The following is a 24855-nucleotide window of genomic DNA, read 5'->3' as shown; positions in this document are numbered from 1 at the left end:
TTATTGCTATCAACAAGGTGTTTCTGAATAATAAATTTTTCATAGGTTATGGTTTCAAATTTTAATTATAAAATTTAAAATCCACTCTAATGGATCTTTTTTTAATAAAAAAAATAATTAAGATTCAAATAATTACATATCTAACCAATGTTGAAGTTTTAATTATCTTAAATTAATATAAGTATAAATTATTCGCATATGTATTTTGAGCTTTGATAGCCTTATTATATTCTGCACAATATTATAATACACATTTAAGAAGAAGAAGAAGAAGATTATAATATTATGATATATTTCTCTGAATTCGATGATTCCACGATGATTCCGTGATGATTTCGCTATAGCAACTTTATTTTTATGGCATTATTACACAAGTCACTGTCAAGTGTCATTGTCAATTAAACTTTGACATTCCAATTTCCATACAAGTGGGTGTAAACTAAAATATTTTTCATAAAAAAAATATAAAATTTGAAATATTATCCAAGCAAAGAACTTTTCAAAACGTGTTTTTATTTTGGTTAAATATAATTAAGTATAACAACCCTCAAAAATAATGGTGAGAAAAAAATTGTAATTAAAATATTACGTTAACCGGATCAATTAGTATATTTTACGAGATTTATGTTTCTAATTGATGAATAACATCGTTTATAACAACGCGTATTTTATCGATACCATGTGTTTCTGCTCTATCATGTTAAATAAACGTATTTAAATGATTTTTTTTTATTTTAGTTGGTGCTAGTCTTAGGTGATCTTCACATTCCTCATCGCTGCAGTAGCTTGCCGCCAAAGTTCAAAAAGTTGCTGTTACCAGGTAGAATCCAACATATTCTATGCACTGGGAACTTGTGTACTAAAGAATCTTATGATTACTTGAAGACATTGGCTAGTGATGTTCATGTAGTGAGAGGTGATTTCGATGAGGTATGTAATTTATATGTATTTTATGAAATTATGCTTGCTGAATAATGATCACTCATTCACACACACATTCTAGTACTTTTACAACTAATTGGGTTAGAGAAAAGTATCAGAAAATACAGTTTTATAGAGATTACTAGCGGTCCGCCCCGGCTTCGCCCGTGGTACATATTTCGCAATAAAAAGTGGCCTATGTCCTTTCTCGGGTATCAAAATATCTCTATACCAAATTTAATGCAAATTGGTTCAGTAGTTAAGGCGTGATTGAGTAACAGACAGACAGTGTTACTTTCGCATTTATAATATTAGTATGGATGTGCTATTTATTAAATAGGTTTGAAGTTGGTGCCGAACATTAAGCACTTAGTATTAAGCCCGTGCACCGACATCAAACCTTTTTAATAAATAGCACATATAAATAATATGTAGTAAATAATAATATCAAATCTTTTTTATTTCTTACTTTTCCGTTTTTGAAGTCGGTTGTTTTTAACGTATGTAGTTATTTTTATTATAGTCGAGCCAATTTAATAGGCAACATTTGACGTCTATCAATTTTATCTTTGAAGAGAGGTAACTTGCTTAAAAACATCGATTAAAGTGAATTAATCGATACGCACTTGAAACATTTGTCAATCGAACTTGAAACACATGTCAATTTTAAAATTCATCAGGTCCCATTAATATACTTTCTTTCGTAAATTTTAAGAGCAAAATAAGACAAGTATAATACATAATTAAAAAAACACAACACATTTATTAATTTATGGTGATTTTTATTCACAAGTAATCAATGCATTCGATTCTAGATGTCAGATTTCGATTTTTAGAGTAACGTCGCTGGTATTTAAAAAGAAAAAAGGTTTATTGACACAAAATTGTAGCGACGTCAGTTCTTTAAATCAGAAATTGTTTATTATGTTTAGCATGGTTTATCAGTAAAATCAAATCTTAAAATTACTTGTATCGAACATTATTATTATAAATATGTAATCGTAATTGAAAAAAGTTAAGCAAATGTGCAGTTCTAACAAAACGAAATATCATGTTATTCTACGTCGTCGTTACTAGGTTACGTTGTTGAATTTTTTTGAACTGTCAAATGTTGCCTATTAAAATGGCTCTACTATAGTGAATATTAAGCTTTCCGTGCGATTAGAGCTTTTTATGAAAATTAAGCTCTCCATGTGATTAGAGCTTCTTGTGAAAATTAAGCTCTCCGTGCGATTAGAGATTTTTGTGAAAATTAAGCTCTCCGTGCGATGAGAGCTTTTTGTGAAAATTAAGCTCTCCGTGCCATGAGTTTTTTGTGAAAATTAAGCTCTCCATGCGATTAGAGCTTTTTGTGAAAATTAAGCTCTCCGTGCGATTAGAGCTTTTTGTGAAAATTAAGCTTTCCGTGCGATAAGAGCTTTTTGGGAAATTAAGCTCTCCGTGCGATTAGAGCTTTTTTGTGAAAATTAAGCTTTCCGTGCGAATAGTTTTTTTTGTGAAAATTAAGCTCTCCGTGCGATTAGAGCTTTTTTGTGCAAATTAAGCTTTCCGTGCGATATGAGCTTTTTGTGAAAATTAAGCTCTCCGTGCGATTAGAGCTTTTTGTGAAAATTAAGCTCTCCGTGCGATTAGAGCTTTTTGTGAAAATTAAGCTCCGAGCGATTAGGGCCTTTAATGAAAATTAAGCTCTCCATGCGATTAGTTTTTAGTGAATATTAAGCTTTCCGTGCGATTAGAGCTTTTTATGAAAATTAAGCTTTCTGTGCGATAAGAGCTTTTTGTGAAAATTAAGCTCTCCGTGCGATTAGAGCTTTTTTGTGAAAATTAAGCTTTCCGTGCGAATAGAGCTTTTTTGAAAATTAAGCTCTCGGTGCGATGAGAGTTTTTTGTGAAAATTAAGCTCTCCGTGCGATTAGAGCTTTTTTGTGAAAATTTAGCTTTCCGTGCGATTAGAGCCTTTAATGAAAATTAAGCTCTCCATGCGATTTTATGTGGTTATCAATTCGGCCGGTATATTTTTTTTTTTTATGTATGTACACCGATTACTCCGAGGTTTCTGAACCGATTTACTTGATTCTTTTTTTGTTCGATGCGGGATGGTGTCGAATTGGTCCCATAATTTTTTTTTTCGGATAGGCCCAGTAGTTTTTATTTTATGAGCATTTTTGTCTGTACTCGATGACTAAGTTGATATGTAGCAAGTAACTTTGATTCACTTCCCGGTAACCGATTGAGCTGAAATTTTGTATACGTATGTAAATTTGATAGCGATGAAACATTATCATGACATGAAGCTGATTTGATGATGGAATCGGAAGGTGGCCATAGGAACTCAGTAATATATTGACTCAACTTTATCGAGTTTGGGCTCGTTTGATTCGTGTTGAAAAATACACTAAAAAGTAATAAATAAAAACTGCGTTAAAAACAACCGACTTCAAAAACGGAAAAGTAAGAAATAAAAAAGATTTGATATTATTATTAACTACTACTTACTTGATATTATTGTACATATATTTCGCAATAAAAAGTGGCCTGTGTCCTTTCTCGGGTATCAAAATATCTCTATACCAAATTTCATCCAAATTGGTTCAGTAGTTAAGGCGTGATTGAGTAACAGACACACAGACAGAGTTACTTTCGCATTTATAATATTAGTATGGATTGAAGTTATTGATTAGATATGTTTAATATTTGCTTGTATTAAAAATTCAAAATACCTGTTTGGAGAACTAATTCTATTAAAAGATACACTTAATTACAACATATTGCTCTTATTTTGTATTGCTCTTATATTGTTAAACTTGAAAAATAAATAAATTTCGAATTTGAATTATGTTTTATGGTAAAACAATCAAGTAAGTGACAAGATAGCCTGTTAAATTTTTTTAGTCTTATAATGTAGTCAATTATTTAAAAATGTTGTGTGGTTTTATGAAACCACGGTAAAAGTGAAACTTAGGCACAAAATTATCGTATTTGTACGATAATTATCGTACGGTTTGACCGTCACGCGACATGCGCTACACAGAGCAAAAAGTTTGAGACGATGTAATAAAAGTTTCACTTTAAAAATACTTTCAGAACTCCACATACCCTGAACAAAAGGTGATAACCGTGGGTCAATTCCGCATTGGCCTGATCCACGGTCACCAAGTAGTACCCTGGGGTGATGAAGAGTCCCTCGCTCTGGTGCAGCGGCAGCTCGATGTGGATATACTGATCTCTGGGCACACGCATCGGTTTGAAGCTTATGAACATGAGAACAAGTTCTATATTAATCCTGGGTCAGCGACGGGAGCATATAATCCACTGTTCAGGTAATATGTTATTGTAGTAGCACTAGCTATGTACCTTGGCCCCACTTGAGTTGAGATTAACCTTAATGACCATGTACGAGCAAATAAATATATTTGAATAAATATATTTATTTGCAGAATAAATTATTTATTCATTATTATTAAATTCTGCAGAATATTTGAATTTTATTTTATCTCGATTTTATTTGTTTTTATTGTAATGAATGTTATCCTGTTTAAGATGAACCAAAAAAAGTATTTAACACCTTTGGCGTAGTTGTTTGTAAGTTATGGGCAGGTATACAATTCTATTTGTGTAGATTACAATGTTATTGACATTGTTTGGTATTATAAAAGGATGAATTTTATATTTTGGAAAAACTAAAATATATACAAAAAAAAAAGACGGGTTGCACTCCGTATCTATGTAAGACAACGCAGCGACACCGCTCCGGCACCGCACCGCCGCCGCAACGCATCGTGTGCCCCCGCTCTAAGCCGCTTGTCATGCGTTCATTGTGCGGAATTGCAAACGTTGCGCCAATCGCTCGCCATGTGTTGGCCGAGCGCTGTGGCAACGTCGCGTTAGCCGTTTGTCATGCGTTGATCGCGTAAAGCGGCAACGTCGCGTCAGCCGCTTGTTTTGCGTTCGTCGTGCGGAGCGGCAACGTCGTGTCAGTCCTCAGCATGCGTTGGTTGTGCTGAGCGGTAACGAGGCTGCAGCCGCTTCTCACGCGTTCGTCGTGCCACGTGCGGCCGTGGATTAGTTTTGATTATTACCTCGTGATTTTTATTCTCTTATATTAATTTCCGCAAACAAAATTGTCCCTAGAGCGCACTGCGAAAAAATTTCTTGCGATTTTAGTCAGTTGAATTCAGTTTCCAACCGCGGAGAAACATGTGTTATTAACACATTAATATAGTTTAAAAACTAAAAAACATGCGTAAATTTATTTGAATAATAAAATAATTTCATCCTTGATAAGTTCCAATTCAAATTTTTTTTGAAGTTTTTGTAGAAAATTTGAATCAAATCTGTTCATTTAAAGTAGGTCAAAATCGAGTTTAATGGAGTCGGTTACATACAAAAATGCAGGTGTAGCTAAAAAAAGTGTGTTAAAATGGATGGCGCCGTTGTACGACTGAGAGAAACGTGCGAATTTTATTCCGCAGTGGGGATATAGACGTTACTTCATTGATTCATTCCACACAAAATATTCGCGCGGAAATAATTACCACCGCTTCGCGTTCATTTTGCATCAAACCGAATTATCTACCGCCAGTTACTTAATGAGAAAAAATTATGTGAGGACAGATTGAGCTCAAATTAAATAAAAAAATCACTTATTGTTAAATGCAGATCATTTTATTTGAAATTTGCAATTAATGGTGCATCAACACAACTAAACACTGCATTGTATATTTGCCTTGAGATTCGCGTATTCTTGTTACAAGTTTGTAGACTGGTTTTTCGGCTGTGGGATGTTTTGGTGGGTGTAGGTTTCGGAATCGAAGGGATGACGAATGTGTGAAGTGTATTCGCGTAGACGCTCGTATTGTATCGAATACAATATGCACCATTAGACAGGCAATAGTTTATATGGGCTACTAGCTTTCCACCCGCAGCTTCGCCCGCGCAGTCAAAGAAAAACCCGCATAGTTCCCGTTCCCGTGGGATTTCCGGGATAAAACCTATCCTATTTCCCGGGGTAAAAAGTAGCCTATGTCCTTTCTCGGGTATCAAAATATCTCTATACCAAATTTCATGAAAAGTGGTTCAGTAGTTAAGGCGTGATTGAGTAACAGACAGACAGAGTTACTTTCGCATTTATAATATTAGTATGGATGTGGCCTGAAATAAATGAATTTTATTTATTTAATAGTTTATTGAAATAAATTTATTAATTAATTACTTTGTTTCAGGAATCCCACACCATCGTTCGTTCTAATGGACATAACAAGTTCTACAGTGGTCACTTATGTGTATAAGTTACTTGGTGACGAAGTTAAAGTGGAAAGAATCGAATATAAGAAAGCGTAGTTAAGTTAAGCATATGTGTAATAAGATATATGGGGCATTTCACGCGAAGCGGACACAGATTTTTGGGTCAGGTTACCGATTTCGTTTATATTTTAGTATGTTACACCTGTTTATATCCTCGGTATGTATACGAAATATTTTTGCATTTAGAAGCTTAGTTTTCAAAATACAGGTCTTTGAAGATGTCAGCAAGCGCGAGGCATGCATGACTTTGTATGTAATTATCAGTTCAAAAAAGGATTTTTTTAATAAATTGATGACTGAATAATAACCCACATTATAAAACCTTTTTATTCTCATATTTTTGATTTCGAATTTATTATTAAATTCCTAAGAAAAATTAAAAAATATTTTTCTTTGTAATTTTTTACAAACTTAGCATATTTTAAAAAATTTTTAAGATCATTAAATAAATGGCTTATATTATGCTTAAACTACATGCCAAGTTCTAGAGTGGTCATCGCAGAAGTTTCGAAGCTACATGTATTATAATTGCGAAACGCGGCAATATCCCCATACTAGCCCTAGTTGGTTAGCGCGACATTCTGCAGTGGGGATGCAGATATATGGGGATATTGCCGCGCTTCGCCATTATAATACATGTAGCTTCGAAACTTCTGCGATGACCACTCTAGAACTTGGCATGTAGTTTAAGCATAATATAAGCCATTTATTTAATGATCTTAAAAAATTTTAAAAATATGCTAAGTTCGTAAAAAATTACAAAGAAAAATATTTTTTAATTTTTCTTAGGAATTTAAAAATAAATTCGATATCAAAAATATGAGAATAAAAAGGTTTTTAATGGAGGTTATTATTCAGTCATCTATTTATTAAAAAATCCTTTTCTTTAACTGATAATTACATTCAAAGTCATGCATGCCTCGCGCTTGCTGACATCTTCAAAGACCTGTATTTTGAAAACTAAGCTTCTAAATGCAAAAATATTTCGTATACATACCGAGGATATATACAGGTGTAACATACTAAAATCACAGAATACATAATAGTAGCTAAACGCTACAGAACGGACACTCTCCGCCTCCCGCCAAAATTAAACTTACCTCACCCCCGCGCGATCAGACATAAAATGGGCCATATTTTTCTGCAAGGACGATACGCAACGAAGATTGACAACATTAATCAAATTGACTTAAAGTAATTTTATTATTTTGGATTTGTGATTATCGTTTTTCGTAGAAAATGGTTAGATATTGTGCTGTTTACGGATGTATTTCATCAGAAAAACGCGAATTTTTTTTTACGCTATTCACAAATGTGCCAACCATAAAGCGTTAACACACACATTTGCAGTCTCTACAGTGTGACTGTCAAAACGATCATTTTGTATGGAGTGTCCGGGGTGTGCTAAAATATAACCGAAATCGGAAACCTGACCCAAAAATCTGTGTCCGCTTCGCGTGAAATGCCCCATATATAGGTAACATGTAAGTTTGTGGTTGGAAAATCTGTTACTTTTTATTTTTTATTAAAAAAAGTGCGTGTATGCCGAACACTCGTGTCAGAAGTGAAACTTCTTTGGCAAGATTCGAAAATACCAAAATCGTCGATTTCATGATGTGAGGGTATTGCCATGATACTCTCAACCCGCGTAAAGAAGTTTCACTTCAAAAATGATACAAGTCATTTTCTGAAAATTGTTTAGTGTTTTATGAGATTTTTTTAGGCAATCTAATTTGAAAGTATTTACGGGAGTAAACATGATTGTTTAGCCAAAATAAATGGAATTACATGTATGATATTATTAGCTATCTGGCAGTGATAGTCTCTTTAAGGGCCGATTTTTCAATGCTTGGATAAAACTTATCCGTCCAATAAAGTATTACACGATAATATTAAAATGTCACGTAAACTGTCAAATACGGGCAATTAGAATACATTTTTAAAATGGTAGTTTTATACATTATTCGACGAATAAGTTTTAACCAAGGATTGAAAAATCAGCCCTAAACCAACTAACTTATGAACCTTATTTTAACTTAATGTAACATCTAAAAAAACCCTGTTTAACGTAAATAAAGAGTTATGAATTAATTATCACTACATAGTATAAAACAAAGTTGCTTTCTCTTTCCCTATCTATGTCCCTTTGTATGCTTAAATCTTCAAAACTACGCAACGGATTTTGATGCGGTTTTTTTAATAGATAGAGTGATTCAAGAGGAAGGTTTAAGTATATATATAGTTAGATATGGTTCAGCGTAGAGCAGAGCATTTTTCATTGTCAAACTATTATCGACACAAACCTTTTAGTGGACAGCTTCATTTTTATAAATTTATAGCTTCATTTTAGTGAAAACTATCTTAAAACTTTTTACGGTTTATTTTAGAATAACATCCCTAGGTAAATGAGATGTTTTGATTCTTTTTGCTCAGAAAAATACAAATGAAAAATGAGAAATACAAACGGCATTATTTCTATAAAAAATATTTACCGATGTAATGTTATTCGGTATTCCTATATTAGTATAATTACAACTTGTGGAAGAATTTTCGTAATTGGAATTGTTGAAACACACCAGGTTTTCACACGCTCGTCTCGAGAGCAACTGAACATCGACAAACGCACTGGTGGCATGAGAGTCACCTGAGTGGCGACAAGGTCACGCGTGCAGACGACTTCTAGTGTCTTATTATTTAGATTTCTATGGCTCCACCATATCTGCGCCGGCCCAGACGACGCGCACGCTTGGTGACGGTTTGGCAACGTCGCTTATTTGGATATTTCCATATTAACTGTTTGGATATGTAGTCGGAGCTTCTAAAAGCTAAGATCTAAGAATACATAGGCAGAAAGTGAAAAGCGACATCGTTTTATAGTATGTAGTCAAGTATTTTACATTTATTTTGTTGAATCAAAAAATATTTTATTAAATCGCTTAAAATCTAAACCACCCTATAATATTTTTTTACACATACTTTAAAATTGTTAATGAATAAAACAACGTAAATGTTTTTTCGGATAACAGTTTTTCCGACTACTCGCCTTAATTATAGGTTCTTTGAATGCTTCGGGCATTTAGAATAATTTATATGTATAAAATGTTATCATAAATTATATTTAGGAAGTGGTTATTTTAAATCTCATTTTGTATGAATGAATTAAATTGTTTATCTTATTTTGTTTGTTATTTCACGCCCTCGTAACTTTGTAATTGTAAATGGTAAACAACTTACCTAATATATTGTACCTATATAATATATTATTAGCTGAACCGACAGGCGAAAATTTCTCAAGCTTTTTATAAAAATTAAAAATATAATGAAGTATGTAGCAAATAATCGTAACTAGACAGTTATTTTCTACATGAATATTTATATTACTGTAAGACAAAAAGTCCCTTACAGATATTCCGTTAGAGATGGTTAGAGGCAAAATTTATTATAAAACAGGCAACCAAATACATAATTTAATTATAGACTAACAATCCTTAAGAAAATATGTTTTTTAGACCCTAAACCTGAGTACTGTATTTCATCTTAATTCTATTGTAGTTCATTTTATGGACACCAAAGTCCCATACCTGCTTAACAGGTAAAATTTAACCACGCACCCTACAGTATCTTACATCACTTGAGCTGCTAGCAAAAAAATTGTTTATCAACATCATTTAAACTAACGCATTGACGCCTATTGACGCCTAATGCCTACGTGAATACAAACATGTTTGATTTCTTCAAGTTAATAAGGAAAAAATACAAATCAAGGATGCATTATCACTATCCAAACTGTTACTAATTAATCTATACATTAACCTAATTGCAAATACTACAGCTACGTGATGTTACTGACCACGTCGCGTCGCCTACAACGCCTACAAACTATACTCTCCATCATTATCAGAAATCACTCTAAAATTTGTCTCATGTCCATAATGTCCTAAGCGCACTGATACTGCAATACATAGACATAAAGTTCAAAATTCAATGATTAAAACTAGACGCCCGCGCCCGCGCCGGTGCAACAAAGCTTCTAAATAAGTATATTTCTTGCTAGTTTTTTTTTAAGTTCAAGCATTTCTATGTGACATAAGGGTCATAATAGCATAAATGATTTTTTTTATTGAAATAAATGGTTGCTGCCTGGCCGCATGCAGTACGCTTAGCAGCCAATGCCCCTCCCGCGCTAATGTTAATAAAACTGGTGGAGCGCGCGTTCTAAATTCAAAATACGTTTATGCGTGAACTGTGTTTGGTGTTTTTTTTTTCATTATTTTTTTTTAATTTTGTGGCATTTCGTTTTAGGCACAGAATAAAAATATTATAAAATAAAAGCGGTAAATGCTATAGTGCTTTCAAGATGGCTTTCTCGTTATCGAGGCTTGCAATGCGTGTTGGTGCATTTAATTTAGAAAGGACTGCAGCTATTTTGTCTACGAGTGTATCTAGTCATATTAAGGTGAGTTAAAATATATTTATATTAATATTCATAATAATATAAAAACTGTACTTGAATAATTAATTATGGTGGTTGGTAAGTTGATAAACGAGTAGTATCTCTTTGAAACACGTTTTTCTACTTCTCGCACTAGCTAGCAGGATTCAGGAATAGGGCTGCTAAATTAAAGTTAAGAATAAAATAAAATAATTTATATTTTATATAGACATTTCTACCGTTTATGTATTTCTAGGACTAATACAAAAACATGAGTACGTTCGATTGAAGTTCAAAGTAACGAATTTAAATATTTTTTTTCTTAATAATCACCAACAGTGATATAATATATTAGTCAGTTCCTTAAAGAAACGAATCTTCAATGGCGGCGCTTATCATTCCCTCTCGCTCACACACGGCCGTACGGTATGCAAAAAAAAAATGGAAAAATAAAATCACTAAAATGTATTTGATTTTCCCTATAATAGTTTTTATCATAAATTTACAATGACAATTATGCATTTGCGAAAGTAAATAATGTTTTCTTGGAATTTGACAAAATATGTTCTTTGGGAAAAGTTGTTCAGTTTTATGGGCTTATTACAAGTATTATGGGGATTTTATTACATTCCCTATACGTAAATATGATAATTCATATAAATACACAAATACAATAACAAAAAAGTTTGTCAACAAACAATTTGAAATAATTAATAAAATAATTATCAATTTACGTTATTTTTATTTTCTTTTTTGATGATCCTACCATCTGTCAAAGTCAGCTTTGGCCGCCATTGAAGATTCGTTTCTTTATTGAACTAGCTAATAAATAGAAAAGGGTTTAAATAATTATTTGACATTTTTTTATCTATGGTAACTAAGTTTATGGTACTTAAATATATTTTTTTTAATTTTTAATCTACAGCCCTATGAAGAAAGGGCGCGTAAAAATTTTTGTAGATAGGTACCTACGACGATATGCCGCAATTTTACGATTATCTAACCATGGAGTCCATAGTATTATATTATCTAACAAAAGGCCAGTCTATAACTCCAATAAGGTATCGTTCAATTACTATTTTTTACGTAGATAATAATTTAAACCGATATTTTTTTCAGTCAATCTATTTACTTACCGAGAGATTTGTCAGAATCATAGTTTCCAAAACTATAAGACAAAGACAAATGATAATGTAGGTATTTTGCTTTGGTAGTTACGTAAATTGAAGAATTTGTAGCACGATTAATCTTTAAAAGAATGTGTTAGGTTAAGTTTAAGATAAAAATAAAAACAACAATAAGGTCAATATTCATCGTATAATATAATATATATAACGATTTCTGTATAATGTAAGTAGTTATGTTGATAACCCCTTATCAGACGGTGATATTTATTTGTACGATTCCAATATCTATTACGTTCACATTAAGCGTTATTTTGCAAAAACATCATAATTGTTTTAAAAAATAAATTGACTAGAAGCGAAAAATAAACAAACATTGATAAGAATTAACAAATTATGGTCATAAAGCTATTTTTTTTAACCTACATTATAAAATTAGATTACAAAAAAATATTTTTTGCGAATCTGCTTCTTTGACTAAACTATTTTTATCTAAGTATACTAATATTATAAAGTTGAAGAGTTTGTTTGTTTGAACGCGCTAATCTCAGGAACTACTTGTCCAATTTTGAAAAATTATTTCAAAGTTAGATGCGGGGCAATGCGGGTGAAACCGCGGCCGCGGGGTATACACTTATACAGCTAGTGATCTATAAAAATTACCCCATAGGGTTGTAAGCTATTTGTAGCTCTTGTTCTAAAAAGTAAAAATACCTACCTACATAAGAAATATGTTGGGTTAGGTCGCCTGCACATTGACTGATAATTAATAATAATTAATTGATAAATATTAATTGATAAATATTATTGGATTTACTTATTAATATTTTTTGTTCGTGTATATTAATTGTATCCAAATTCCAAACACCTTGGAAACGGCTTCACCAACTTTTGTTAGTTTTCGAATGAAGAAACACTAATAACTATTTTAATTTTTATTTAAATTCTTAATTAAAACTTATTTGACAGCAAAACTTTGTAAGGAAATGTTTGTCAACAAACAATTTGAATATTGTTATTTACTACTATAATACAAATGACTTATTTACAAAATATAACCTTCATAAAAACAATAGGCCGTAAATAATCATATCAATATTATAATGTAAAAAAACAAGGCCGTACTTCGTAAACATATTGTATAGTTCATGTACTCTATACCTTACCAAGGTTAAGTTAGCCCTTCCTTATTTAAATGTATAACAATATGTATTAAAAATAACAAAAATATAAGACATGCTTCTGTAGCAATTTTAACTGTTATTTAGAACAACCGCATTAAAATTAGTTTAGCCGTTCTAGAGCTACGAAGTACAGACTGACACTAGTACAGTCTTTATCTGTGCCGACACAAAGTTTTTTGATAGGTACGTGAATAGTGAAACACTTGCTTTGGTACTTACAAGTTACAAATCACTTACTCATTACCAAGTTCCAAAACACATAACTTAAATAATTGATAAGCTTTTAAAAATATCAAATACATATTTAGAATAAAATATATCTAGCAATAATAACGGGAGACTTAATACATAAATACTTAGGTACATAATAAAACTTAAAAAAAAATAGCTTCAATTTTTATAATTAGTGTTACCTAACAAGAAAATAGTTTAAAATGTCACGATCTAAATGGAATTAATTATTTGGACATGCAAGCTATTCTAGATTGGTTCAGGAATCCTGATCTATAATTACCCACATTTCGTAACATACTTATATAAGTAACTAGCGGTCCGCCCCGGCTTCGCCCGTGGTACATATTTACGTTTTCTCTACATAAAAACCATCCTTGTACTTCAAGGAATATAATAAAAAAAGAATTATCGAAATCGGTTCAGCCGTTCTCGAGTTATGCGCTTACCAACACATTTTGCGATTCATTTTTATATATAAGAAGACAAGAAGACTAGCGGTCCGCCCCGGCTTCGCCCGTGGTACATAATATTTACGTTTTCTCTACATAAGAACCATCCTCGTACTTCAAGGAATATAATAAAAAAAGAATTATCGAAATCGGTTCAGCCGTTGCCGAGTTATGCGCTTACCAACACATTTTGCGATTCATTTTTATATATAAGATAAGATATTAAAACTTTTTATGGACGTAGGTACCTATAGATATTCTACACTAAGAAATACTAATATCCTATCCTAATTAATATTTCCCGAATCCCGATTATTATTAAAAAAAAATATTATTAAATAACGACTAGGTATAGCGGATACAATTTTATTTTTATTTATTAACCTTGCCAAAGGAGATTTGAAATGCAGATATTATTTATTAATTTCATATAAAGGTCAATTATATTATATAACATGATCAACAAAAAATAATATTGTCATATTTGGTAATCAGTTCATATATTATTATCAATTATGTAGGTATTCTTAACTACAAATAATTGATACGATTTTCCTTATCATTTTTGCTTTTTTTAAATCAAATATTTTAGCAAAATGATTTGGCATTGAAACTATTGCCATGAAAGTTGTTGAAATATAATACATAATACATACATACATAAATAACTACTTAAGTAGTTATGCAAATTATTTGTTTTTACTAATTTATTATCTTTGCAATATTCGACCCCAAATCCCAATACTCGATTCCAGACTGTCTCGTTTAAAAGCAATAAACATTGATTGTGTCCCCTCACTTCAAGGCCAATTTGCAAAAAATGGGTCGTCGATCCTTTGTAATGCAGTGTGCATTGTCAATCTATACGTATAAATAAAATTGAAGTGTCTGTATGGCTTTAAACTCCTTATTTTGATATTTATTGAAAACTTAACTTTTTGTGTTTGACTTGCATTTACCTTCATTTACTTATGTACCTACATAAATAGGATAAAGGTCTTATTTGTATGTCACAATGTTAGGTAGGTACGATATTTAGGTAGGTATTAGGTATTTGCTTATATGTTAAAAAACATTTGATGCAGTGAAAGCTTGTAAAACTATTTAGATTCGTTTCGAAAGACCTTGAACAGTGAATATACTTACAGGAAAAACAAAAATATAAAAAAAATAATACAAACTTAATACTTGAGTATCATCTTGATAATATATTCAAAATTATAACGTATCATGTCATGTAATTTAAAACTTGTAACCACAGACAAAATTGCCAAACACATCCTATTAGTTCTATGGGCCTATGTTTTGTCTATGCTAATGGGTTGAACTTGGGTTGAACGACCGTTACGCAAGGTCCCTTCACACTAACGTAGGGTTACCGACACCACACATTTTGTCCTACATTACCCACGTGGTATGGTGTAAGCGTGCTGATAAACAACATTGTGACACCCCTATTGATAAAAATATAGATAGATAGAAATAAATAGGCCACCAATGAAAAAAAAATACTAAATATTCCCGACTCGTTATGGAATTCGTTTTATTCGTAAATTTTTCTAATTTTTATCAATGACATGCCAATGTAAAATAAGTAGTCAAGAGTATTAAATTCATATATAGGGATAAGATTTAAGCATACATAGGGACATAGGGACAGACAAAGCGACTTTGGTTTATACTATGTAGTATAAAACAAAGTCTATATTAGGGCAATCCTTTGCTTGTTTTTAAATTTGGGTGGCCATTTAAGAATTAAGAATGTAAATCTTGATTCATTTCCGTTTTTTAATTTATTTACATGTTTATTTATCTTATAAATATACTATTTAATTCTTGTTTGCAACCGAATCATGCTAGAATGACTGAACACAAATTTTTTATTATTTACATAGCACACAAATAATATGTATAATAAAATACATAGGGTTTCTACATAACATACTAGGCCCCATGCGAGCGAATACATACGAGACATATCTAGTTTAAAATACATCATGTACCTATTTTATGACATTTTATGTTTCGTGAAATAACATACAAGGCCATTAATTTCATAATTATTCAAAATGTATTTGTGTCGGACGATCACTCATTTATCATAGTTGGCTAAGCCGGTATTGCGTTATGTTTGTGCGGTTTGAGAGATAGATTTGATGTAGATAGTAACAATGATAATATTATTTGAATAGCAAAGTATATTTTACAAAGAATTGAATTACTTTTATTAAAGTTAGGTTAAAACATAATTGTAGCTTAAGAGCTAGTCAAGTCATAATACTTGATAATTGATAGCAGCTACTTTCCTCATAAGTCATAATTAAAAAATGATGCATTTAGAATTATTGACGGCAAGTTAAATAAAGAAACATACTCAACCAACAACCAATTCAACTATGAAGTTTATATATGTGTAGCACAAAAAAATCTTATATACTTAATTCGACTGTTTTTTTTCCTTTTTGGGTTGGACCTCAAAACTTTCGACTAACTACGTGAATCGATTTTGACAAAATTTAAAAAAACTAAAAAATGTTGTGTGGTTTTATGAAACCACGGTAAAAGTGAAACTGTTCGAACGGTTCCGAACACTGCTTTGTGTAGCGCATGTCGCGTGTCGGTCGGCTGCCGAGTAGGTATACATACCTACTCGGCAGCCGCGATACACGCGACATGCGCTACACAGACCAAAAAGTTTGAGACGATGTAATAAAAGTTTCACTTTAAAAGTCCAACCGGAAATTTGCCGTCTAGTTGGACCCTCATTTGAAGGATTAGTTTTTGTCAAAATCTATACTAATATTATAAAGCTGAAGAGTTTGTTTGTTTGCTTGAACGCTCTAATCTCAGGAACTTACTGGTCCGATTTGAAAAATTCTTTCGGTGTTATAAATTATAATTGCCCATTTATCGAGGAAGGCTATCGTAGTACATATATTATTATTAGTCTGTGCTATAGGCTATTATCTATATATCATTACGCTAAGACCAACAAGAGCGGAGTTACACGGGTGAAACCGCGAAGCGCAGCTAGAAGATATAAATATTTTTTAATCAAAGCTTTTCCCTTTTTATTTAATTCAATAATAATCTTTTCCACAGCAAATCCACACACCAACCTGCACCGGTACGGTATGTTACCTGCAAACTGAAACGGATGTACAGTTCGCGGAGAGGCTCGGGCTCCGCAAGTACAGCAAGCAGCATGGCCGAGAGGATCGGAGGAAAGTGGACAGTGATAGTGATTCCGATTCTGATACTGAATGCACTGGGATTGATAGGGTGAGATATTTATTGTGTTGTAAAACCCAACAACTTTACTTTAAAAGAAATGTGAATTATTTCTCATGATTTTAAGTGACTTTGAAATAAAAGAAATGCTATTTATTTGCCACAAATGAAAGCGACTTTAAAAGAAAAATCATTAATTTCTCACACTATTTACAGATTAAAAAAAAATAATTTCCATTCTTATTCGAGCGTTTTATCGATAGCTCCTCGCGATATAATATTTATAAGTCTTCTTCATTCTTGTTGACTCTAAAAGAAACACCACGAACTCCATGCCATTTTTACTGAATTTAAAACAAATGCCACTTTGTCCTAACCATTTTAACAACTTTAAAACAAACGCCCCTAACTTCTTACAAAAACTTCAAAATAAATTACTCAATTTTCCATGTATTTTCTAGTCGGAGTTTTGGCGCCGCAAAATGCGTACAGTGCATAACATTCTCGATTTAGATAAAGATGGTTTGATCTCTTTTAACGATTTTATCCTGTTTTCTGAGAGATTCAAGTCTTTGGGGAACTTGGATGAGGAGCAGGCGAAGGAATTCACTGCTATTATTAAGGTGAGATTTTTTAAATTACTTTTTATAATTTATAAGGCACAGTTTTTTTTTTATTTAAAGCTTTGTATACATAGTAAAATATATCCACAATTCAATATGGAACGCACTAAGGACATCAAACGTGGAAGACAAATACATTAACATTATAAAATGCATCTACTCCAACAGTACCAGTAAGGTAAAACTAGAAAGAAGAGGTGATCCTATTAGAATAGAAAGGGGAGTTAGACAAGGCGATCCTTTGTCGCCTAAACTTTTCATAGCTGTGCTGGAAAGTATATTTTCTAACTTACAGTGGGCAAAATATGGTATTAATATTGATGGACGACGCTTGACGCATCTCAGGTTTGCAGACGACATCATATTATTCTCTGAAACAGCTAAACAATTACAAGAAATGCTCCGGGAGCTTGATAAAGAAAGTGGCAAAGTAGGCTTACAGTTGAATAGAAGTAAGACAAAAATCATTACCAATAGCATTAAAATACCTATCAACATAAATGGAGGCACAATAGAATACGTCAATAATTACATATATTTAGGAAAACAAATATCATTCAATAGAAACAATAACGAAGAAGAGGTAGAAAGAAGAATAAATATTGCATGGAAAAAGTTTTGGTCACATAAAGAAATACTAAAAGGAAACTACAGTATGAAGATGAAGAAAACGGTAATGGATACATGTATCTTGCCTAGTCTACTGTATGGTTGTCAAACATGGACCTACACCAATAAAGTTAAGCAAAGAATAAATACAACACAAAGGGCAATGGAGAGAAGTATCTTAAATATAAACATTGGGAACAAAATAAGTAACACAACAATACGCCAAAAAACAAAAATTTTAGATGCACTTACCCACGCCTTGAAGTTTAAGTGGCAATGGGCAGGTCACATTTCGCGCTACACTGACAAAAGGTGGACACTGCTTACTACCAGATGGAAGGGACCAGTATGGGGCAAAAGGAATGTTGGACGTCCATTCAAAAGGTGGTCTGATGATTTTATAGGGGTCGCGGGGAAAAATTGGATTTATAAGGGAAAAGACAGAAATCTTTGGAAGAAAATGGAGGAGGCCTTTACTCAAACGAGATCCATACCTCAACTAAATATACCATAAAACTAACACTTACTAACTAGCATAATAATAAATACTTACTAATAATACTAACACCATTTGAAATGTAAAAATTTGAGTTATGGAATAAAGAAGGCTTTATTATTATTATGTTTCTCATCTCCATAATACTCGGGTACCACCAGAAGGACGGTACCCGGTCTTTTGGAAGGCTTACGTGGGGACACGGATCCAACACGCAGAGGCCCTTTTGAGAGTTTTAATGTGTTATGGGACACCAGCCGCAGCCTGCCCATGACTGCACTATATAGAGATACAGCCCTGGGCAGTCCGCGGCCGATGTAGGACTATTACAGGAAATGGAAAGAAATAACTGGACTATGGAAAGGGGTGCTATGTGGACAGGTTACTGGGTCTATAGGAACTATGGCGTCTGCCTTTCTACAACAAAGTTTGTAAAAATATATTGGCAGACGGTGACTCGCCCTCTCACAGATGGGCCCTCTAAAAAGTCGCTGTAACTTAGCAACAAGAGGGCAACATGTCGTGAGCAGCTAAGGGTGGAGAGGCGTCCCTGGACTTTAAACGACGATCACGCGCTCCCTGAGGGTCCAGCATCACGTGCCCACTCGCCACTTACGCTTCGCATCCACCCTTCGAGCTAAAAGCTCTCGCGACTCCACTCTGGCCGGCCGGTTAAGGCAAGCCAGAGGCGGGGGTCCTGTCCTCGTCAGGCTTCACTCCGACCGGCCGGTGAAGGCGAGCCGGAGATGAAGACAGGGGCCTCCCCCGGGAGCACTCGGTTCCCGCGGGGTCACTACTCCCCGACACCCCGCCACAAGGTGTCCTGCGGGTTGACTGATTGCACGGGTGGAATATCTATTATCACGTAGACAATAGATATCCCAACCGTGGGCGATGGGGTCGTCACATCCCTACGCCCTTATTATTATTATTATTATACATAGTAAAATATAATATTATGTGTATTGTGTATGCCTAGGTTCTCTGATATAGCACTTAGTCTGTCGAGTAATTTTAATTAAAAATTGAAAGTAGCTATTTCAGCCGAAGTCTCAGAAATAGAATATTTTTTTTTCATATTTATAGCATTAAATTATATTTATTGCAAAATATCGCAAGAATCGAACTCAAGCTTTGGCTGATCAACATAAAAGCTTTTGTTTAAAAAATATTCTCGAAATGTTACCAATTTTTAACAAAAATTTTTTTACATTTTGTCTCATTATATTAGTTATTACGTATTTTCTCTTATTGTTTTTTTGAGCAAAAAAATATTAACCTTTTTAAACTTCAGCTAACATGGGAACAACAGTAGGGTGCGATAGACCCGTACAAAGCAAAATCGTATATTTTTAACACTTTTTCACTACTTTTAGCTAACATGGGAGGAACAATGGGGTGCAATAGACCCGTACAAAGCAAAATCGTATATTTTTAACATTTTTTCACAACTTTTAGCTAACATGGGAGGAACAATGGGGTGCGATAGATCCGTACAATGCAAAATCGTATATTTTTAACACTTTTTCACTACTTTTAGCTAACATGGGAAGAACAGTGGGGTGCGATAGACCCGTACAACTACGTCACAGTCGAACAATACTTGGATGACATGCATCACGTGCTCAATGATAAATCGCTCAAAAAGAGGGCTCATAAGTGGCTGCCGTATTTGTTTAAGGTAATAATTTGTTTAAGGATTCATGAAAAATATATAATAGAAAAAAAAAAGTATTTTGTTAATAAGACCACAACACCGTTTCTTTTTGACAAAAAAAAAAAATATTCTTTGTGAATAAAAAATTCTTAAAGTACATATATATAGTTATGTAAATATACTGAATTTTTTATATAAAATTTTTAAAATGGACAAAAACTTATTAACATATTCTAGGAACTTTATTTAAAAAAAAACAGTCCCTACTATCATAATTTTAAAAACAAATCCAATAATCATATTGACACGTTTTTAACCAAATTTATTAAATATTTTTTCACAATTGAAACATATAATTACTAGTTACTTACGTTTCCTAATGTTTAACATCTATATAATGTTTTTTTAAGAGAATATTTCACAAAATACCTTTTCTTTCCAGGCGGTAGACAAAGACAAGTCGGGTTACATTTCAGTGAACGAATTCAAACTGTTCTACAAATGTCTCGGCCTGAGCAACGAACACGCGGCCATCGCGTTCGCAGTTATCGATATTAATGGAGTAAGTTAGCAAAAATCGATTTATCAACATTTAATATCGAGTTTCTGTTTGTAATATTAATAGATTCGATCTCTGGAATGGCTGCACCGATTTTGACGTGAGTTTCACTGACAGATAGGCCATATAACAAGGAGTTGCGCTACTTTTTATTCTGATGTTTTCATAAGGATCAGGAACAGTATTAAAAGGAAAAACTCATCTACTATACCAACTTCTCTCGCGTAGTCAAGTGAAATTAAAATAATAGCGCCATCTATAGGAATTTTTGCAATAATTTACATAAATAGGAAAATCATAATTTATTTTCCTCATGAACAAAATGTTTCACTGCTGTAAAAAGGATAACAAAAAAATATCCATTAAAAATATCATTCCTATGGAAATTTTGTTATAAATAATAATTAATAATATAATGTTTTCTTTTATTTCAGGATGGAAAATTATCATTGAAGGAATTTGTGAATCTTGGCAAAGATTTCTTTTACACAGAGGACGAGACTAGAGTTTCCAAAATGTTTTGGGGACCATTGATTGATGTTTAATATGTTTTTATTAATAAATATTATATATAGAAAATATAAGTAATCAGTGACGATTTTAGAATTAAGTAAATAGTTATGCAATGTATTAAAAAGATAAGGCGAATCTCAATAAAATTTTAAAAAATTATTTGTTTTTTATTCATCCTTCATTCACGATCACCATTCAGGCAATAATTCATGAATTATCATGAATAATTTATGAGATTTTTAATTAGTAAAATTTCTTAATTTATGCTAACATTTCAAGCCGTTTCCGAGTAAAATAGTAACTATCCAGAATATAATGTGTCAAGCTTAAAGGCCGAAAACGCTCATGAGCGAATAAATATCTTACAAAGCGTTGTGGTCCAAAATGTAACATTTATTTATTCATTTATACTTCTTCTAGAAGAGCTTTTGAATCGTTATAACATAGTTTTACATAGCACTGGCCATAGTAAAATATTCACACCGTTAAATTCGTGTTATGGCTCTAATGAAAACACAACGCGTTGTGACAAACACAGAAAGGAATAAATAGGTCACTACAAACACGAGAAGCGATATGACAAACGAGAATTCTAATCAGTCAAGCATTAAAGATGAGTTAAAGTTAACGTTAAAGTTTTTAAGTACATAGAAATGTGTAACTCATTACTACATGTCAGATTATGCAAATGAATTTATTTTTGCAGCATAAATGAAGCGTTCTTTTAATTTTAATATGTATTCGCTCATAGAATTGTATAGAAAATGTGTGTACTGTGTGTACTAAATTCACAATCGAATTTTTCAGTTCCAGAATTCAGAATGCTAGTCAGTATGATTCAGTGATTAATCTGAGAAATACAGAAACTGTAAAATTTTAATGTGTATGGAGCATGGTAATATTGTATGATATTCGGGCCATTCTGAATTAATTATATGAATGCAAAGAGTCATTGTTTGTAACAAGTTTATGTATTGTTCGTAACAAGCTAATGCTTGTAGTTGTAATGAAATAAGTATAAATTTTTCCTTCTATCTATTAATATTATTGATTATACTGAGTTTTTAAGAAATGTATGAGGTACGCTATAGTCCTTTTCACCTATGATGATTCCTGTGACACTTCATCGTGTTCCGAATTACGTATTTTATGTTTAAAACGCCAAAATAATTTTAGTACATATAATATTTAATAATATAATACCTACGCAATTCGTGTACATGAAATGGATCGTTGAAAAATCATAGAGTTGGAAAATCATATAATCGGTGCCCATCTTGTGATCGTTTGTCAATCGAGTCAATCGTCTGTACGAGTGCGTCAGCCTTGTATACAAGTTGCATTTTTATATTGATACTTTACGTGGTATTCTGTTATTGTTACTAATTGTTATTGTTGACTTTTTGTTGCTGTTGTTTGCTAAGTTTCCTTGGTTAATTGTTGGCGAAATGCCGAAAAAACTAATTTTGGTACTTAATTCAAATCGATTTCATTTCCATAAAAAATATTATCGATTATCGGAAACAATTGATACGATTTCAGTAAAGACATCTCTACACGTGTCAAAAATCGATGTGTCACAGAAATCATCTTAGGTGGAAAGGACTATAATTGACTTGGCAAAAAATTAAGACTCTGAATTCAGATTGCAGCTGTGAGGAGCTAGCCTAATCATTGTTTTTCATATAAGCAGCATTTATTAGGATGAGGTTTGAAAAATAAAGACAAATATCAAAAATACCATTTATTCCAATCTCAATACAAATTACAAAACTCAACAAATACACAAGTCCTTACATTACGTGCTTAAAACTAAAAAAGGCTCTCTAAGTCTCTAGTCAAAAGTAATTAATTTGTAAAGTTTTCAATACACATCTATAATAAATCTTAGTTAAAGAAAAAGATTTAGGAAAAAAAAGAAAGTTTAATCTTCGCAAAAAAAAACAGATATTATTCTCAGCAAAAAAATATTTAGCAATGTCAAGTTATACATAAGAAAAAGAAAAAACTACGACCTGAGTCTACTGATTTTTAAAGTTTTAACAATACTATAATTTATGACATTCTGACAAACTTACATACAAATTTTAGTAAATACTTATAAACTTAATATTACACTACTCCGAGCTGGTCCTTCAATAGTTTGGTTTCTTCGATAATTGTAGAAATCTGGTTTGTCCTGAAAATATAATAGTGTTTAATAAATTGACTACAATAGGTCTTGAATTTACAAATTATACAATACTAGCTTTACGCCCGCGGCTTCGCCCGCGTTTTCAAAGAAAAAACCCGCATAGTTCCCGTTCCCGTGGGATTTCCGGGATAAACCTATCCTTTGTGTTAATCCATAACCTCCATATGTGTGCTAAATTTCATTGTAATCGGTTCAGTGGTATATGCGTGAAAAAGTAACAAACACACACAAACATCCTCACAAACTTTCGCATTTATAATATTAGTAGGATAGGATATCATGGAGAAGTTTTTAAAAGTCATAAATGTTGAACAAATAGGAAGAAAAAAAAAATCTGTATCATAAAGTTTAGATAAGATTTTTGCTAACTTTTTTTTGGTAAATAGAGAAAAAAATACCGTGATTTTCGAATACAAAGATTTGAATGTTTAGAATACACATAAAAAATAGCACATATTTTGATGATATAAGTAACACAGATAGTAAATTATAAAACATAAATGATACTTTTAATCCAAGAATGTTAATTAATAATATAATACATACTGCTGTTGCAAAATGGATGAGATTGTGTCACTGTGCGACTTGCCAAGAGCTATGTCCTTCTTCTTATAGTCTTCGCGCCATTCTTTTAGCTAAAACATACAAATTAACAAATACAAATTAATAAAAGTGTTCATTTTTATTTCATAATCACTACATAGTATAAAACAAAGTCACTTTCTCTGTCCCTATGTCCCTTTGTATGCTTAAATCTTTAAAACTACGCAACGGATTTTGATGCAATTTTTTTTAATAGATAGAGTGGTTCAAGAGGAAGGTTTTACTATATAATTTATTAGGTTTTAGACAAGGCGGGCGAGGCCGCGGGCGGTAAGCTAGTAATTCATAATTCTTTATTTATGTTAAACATGGTATTTTTAGATGTTACATTAAGTTAAAATAAGGTTCATTAGTCAGTTGGTTTAGTGAATTAATACGCAATTTTCTAAAAACCTTTTTAAAAACATATTAACCTATCTATTTTAGACTTCGTAAAGTATCTAGAGTGTCTTTTTAGGATGGAAATTAATCGTCGGGTTGTATTTATTGTTTTATACAAAGCATTTACAGTTTTTTAGATTATTAAGTTATTAGAAATAATCACATATACCGTTAATGTAAGTAAGGAAGAGCAAAGGTCCCAAGTGCGAAGCTTGGGGCACCCCAAACGTATAAGTACACACTTTTATCTTAAAGCCTTTCAATGTGGATAATAATGAGATTTCGAAACATTTGACTATTAAATTTGCCGATACTTAAAGTGCATCTAATCGTAAGCCCCT

At 32.3% G+C, this 24855-nt stretch overlaps 3 protein-coding genes across 3 annotated transcripts in view; 2 read left to right on the top strand and 1 right to left on the bottom strand.

The window, feature by feature from the left end:
* Positions 1-406: 406 nt before the first annotated feature.
* Vps29 (vacuolar protein sorting 29) lies at positions 407-7843 on the top strand. The gene is made up of 5 exons (XM_090114698.1): positions 407-559; positions 739-930; positions 4006-4241; positions 6144-6292; positions 7699-7843. The coding sequence occupies exons 1-4, from the start codon at positions 557-559 to the stop codon at positions 6259-6261; spliced, it is 549 nt and encodes a 182-aa protein (XP_089970824.1). The 5' UTR covers positions 407-556; the 3' UTR covers positions 6262-6292; positions 7699-7843.
* A 2572-nt stretch (positions 7844-10415) lies between these two features.
* Positions 10416-21495, top strand: CBP (sarcoplasmic calcium-binding protein). Its single transcript, XM_090114325.1, has 6 exons — positions 10416-10681; positions 16751-16930; positions 17341-17502; positions 20148-20288; positions 20707-20826; positions 21258-21495. The coding sequence occupies exons 1-6, from the start codon at positions 10583-10585 to the stop codon at positions 21366-21368; spliced, it is 813 nt and encodes a 270-aa protein (XP_089970451.1). The 5' UTR covers positions 10416-10582; the 3' UTR covers positions 21369-21495.
* Positions 21496-23067: 1572 nt separating this feature from the next.
* Positions 23068-24855, bottom strand: part of mbo (Nuclear pore complex protein Nup88) — a 53544-nt gene continuing 51756 nt past the window's right edge. The window contains exons 14-15 of the mRNA XM_090114649.1: positions 24077-24165; positions 23068-23515 (exon numbers count right to left, since the gene is read on the bottom strand). Of these exons, the coding sequence (XP_089970775.1) occupies positions 23449-23515; positions 24077-24165 (156 nt within the window). The 3' untranslated portion in view covers positions 23068-23448. The remainder of the gene's footprint in view (positions 23516-24076; positions 24166-24855) is intronic.

Source organism: Colias eurytheme, chromosome 21 (assembly GCF_061535395.1).
Source record: "Colias eurytheme isolate Ceu_HAF_F1 chromosome 21, ilColEury1 Martin Lab GWU primary, whole genome shotgun sequence".
NCBI classification, from domain to species: Eukaryota; Metazoa; Arthropoda; class Insecta; order Lepidoptera; family Pieridae; genus Colias; species Colias eurytheme.
The sequence above is the reverse complement of the archived record's forward strand: the minus strand, read 5'-3'. Positions and strand labels throughout refer to the sequence as shown.

Coding starts and splice junctions, on each gene's coding strand:
- Vps29 (XM_090114698.1), top strand. Junction 931..4,005: donor TGAGAGGTGATTTCGATGAG/GTATGTAATTTA, acceptor AAATACTTTCAG/AACTCCACATACCCTGAACA. Junction 4,242..6,143: donor GCATATAATCCACTGTTCAG/GTAATATGTTAT, acceptor ACTTTGTTTCAG/GAATCCCACACCATCGTTCG.
- CBP (XM_090114325.1), top strand. CDS start 10,583: ATGGCTTTCTCGTTATCGAGGCTTGCAATGCGTGTTGGTGCATTTAAT. Junction 10,682..16,750: donor GTGTATCTAGTCATATTAAG/GTGAGTTAAAAT, acceptor TCTTTTCCACAG/CAAATCCACACACCAACCTG. Junction 20,289..20,706: donor GGCTGCCGTATTTGTTTAAG/GTAATAATTTGT, acceptor TTTTCTTTCCAG/GCGGTAGACAAAGACAAGTC.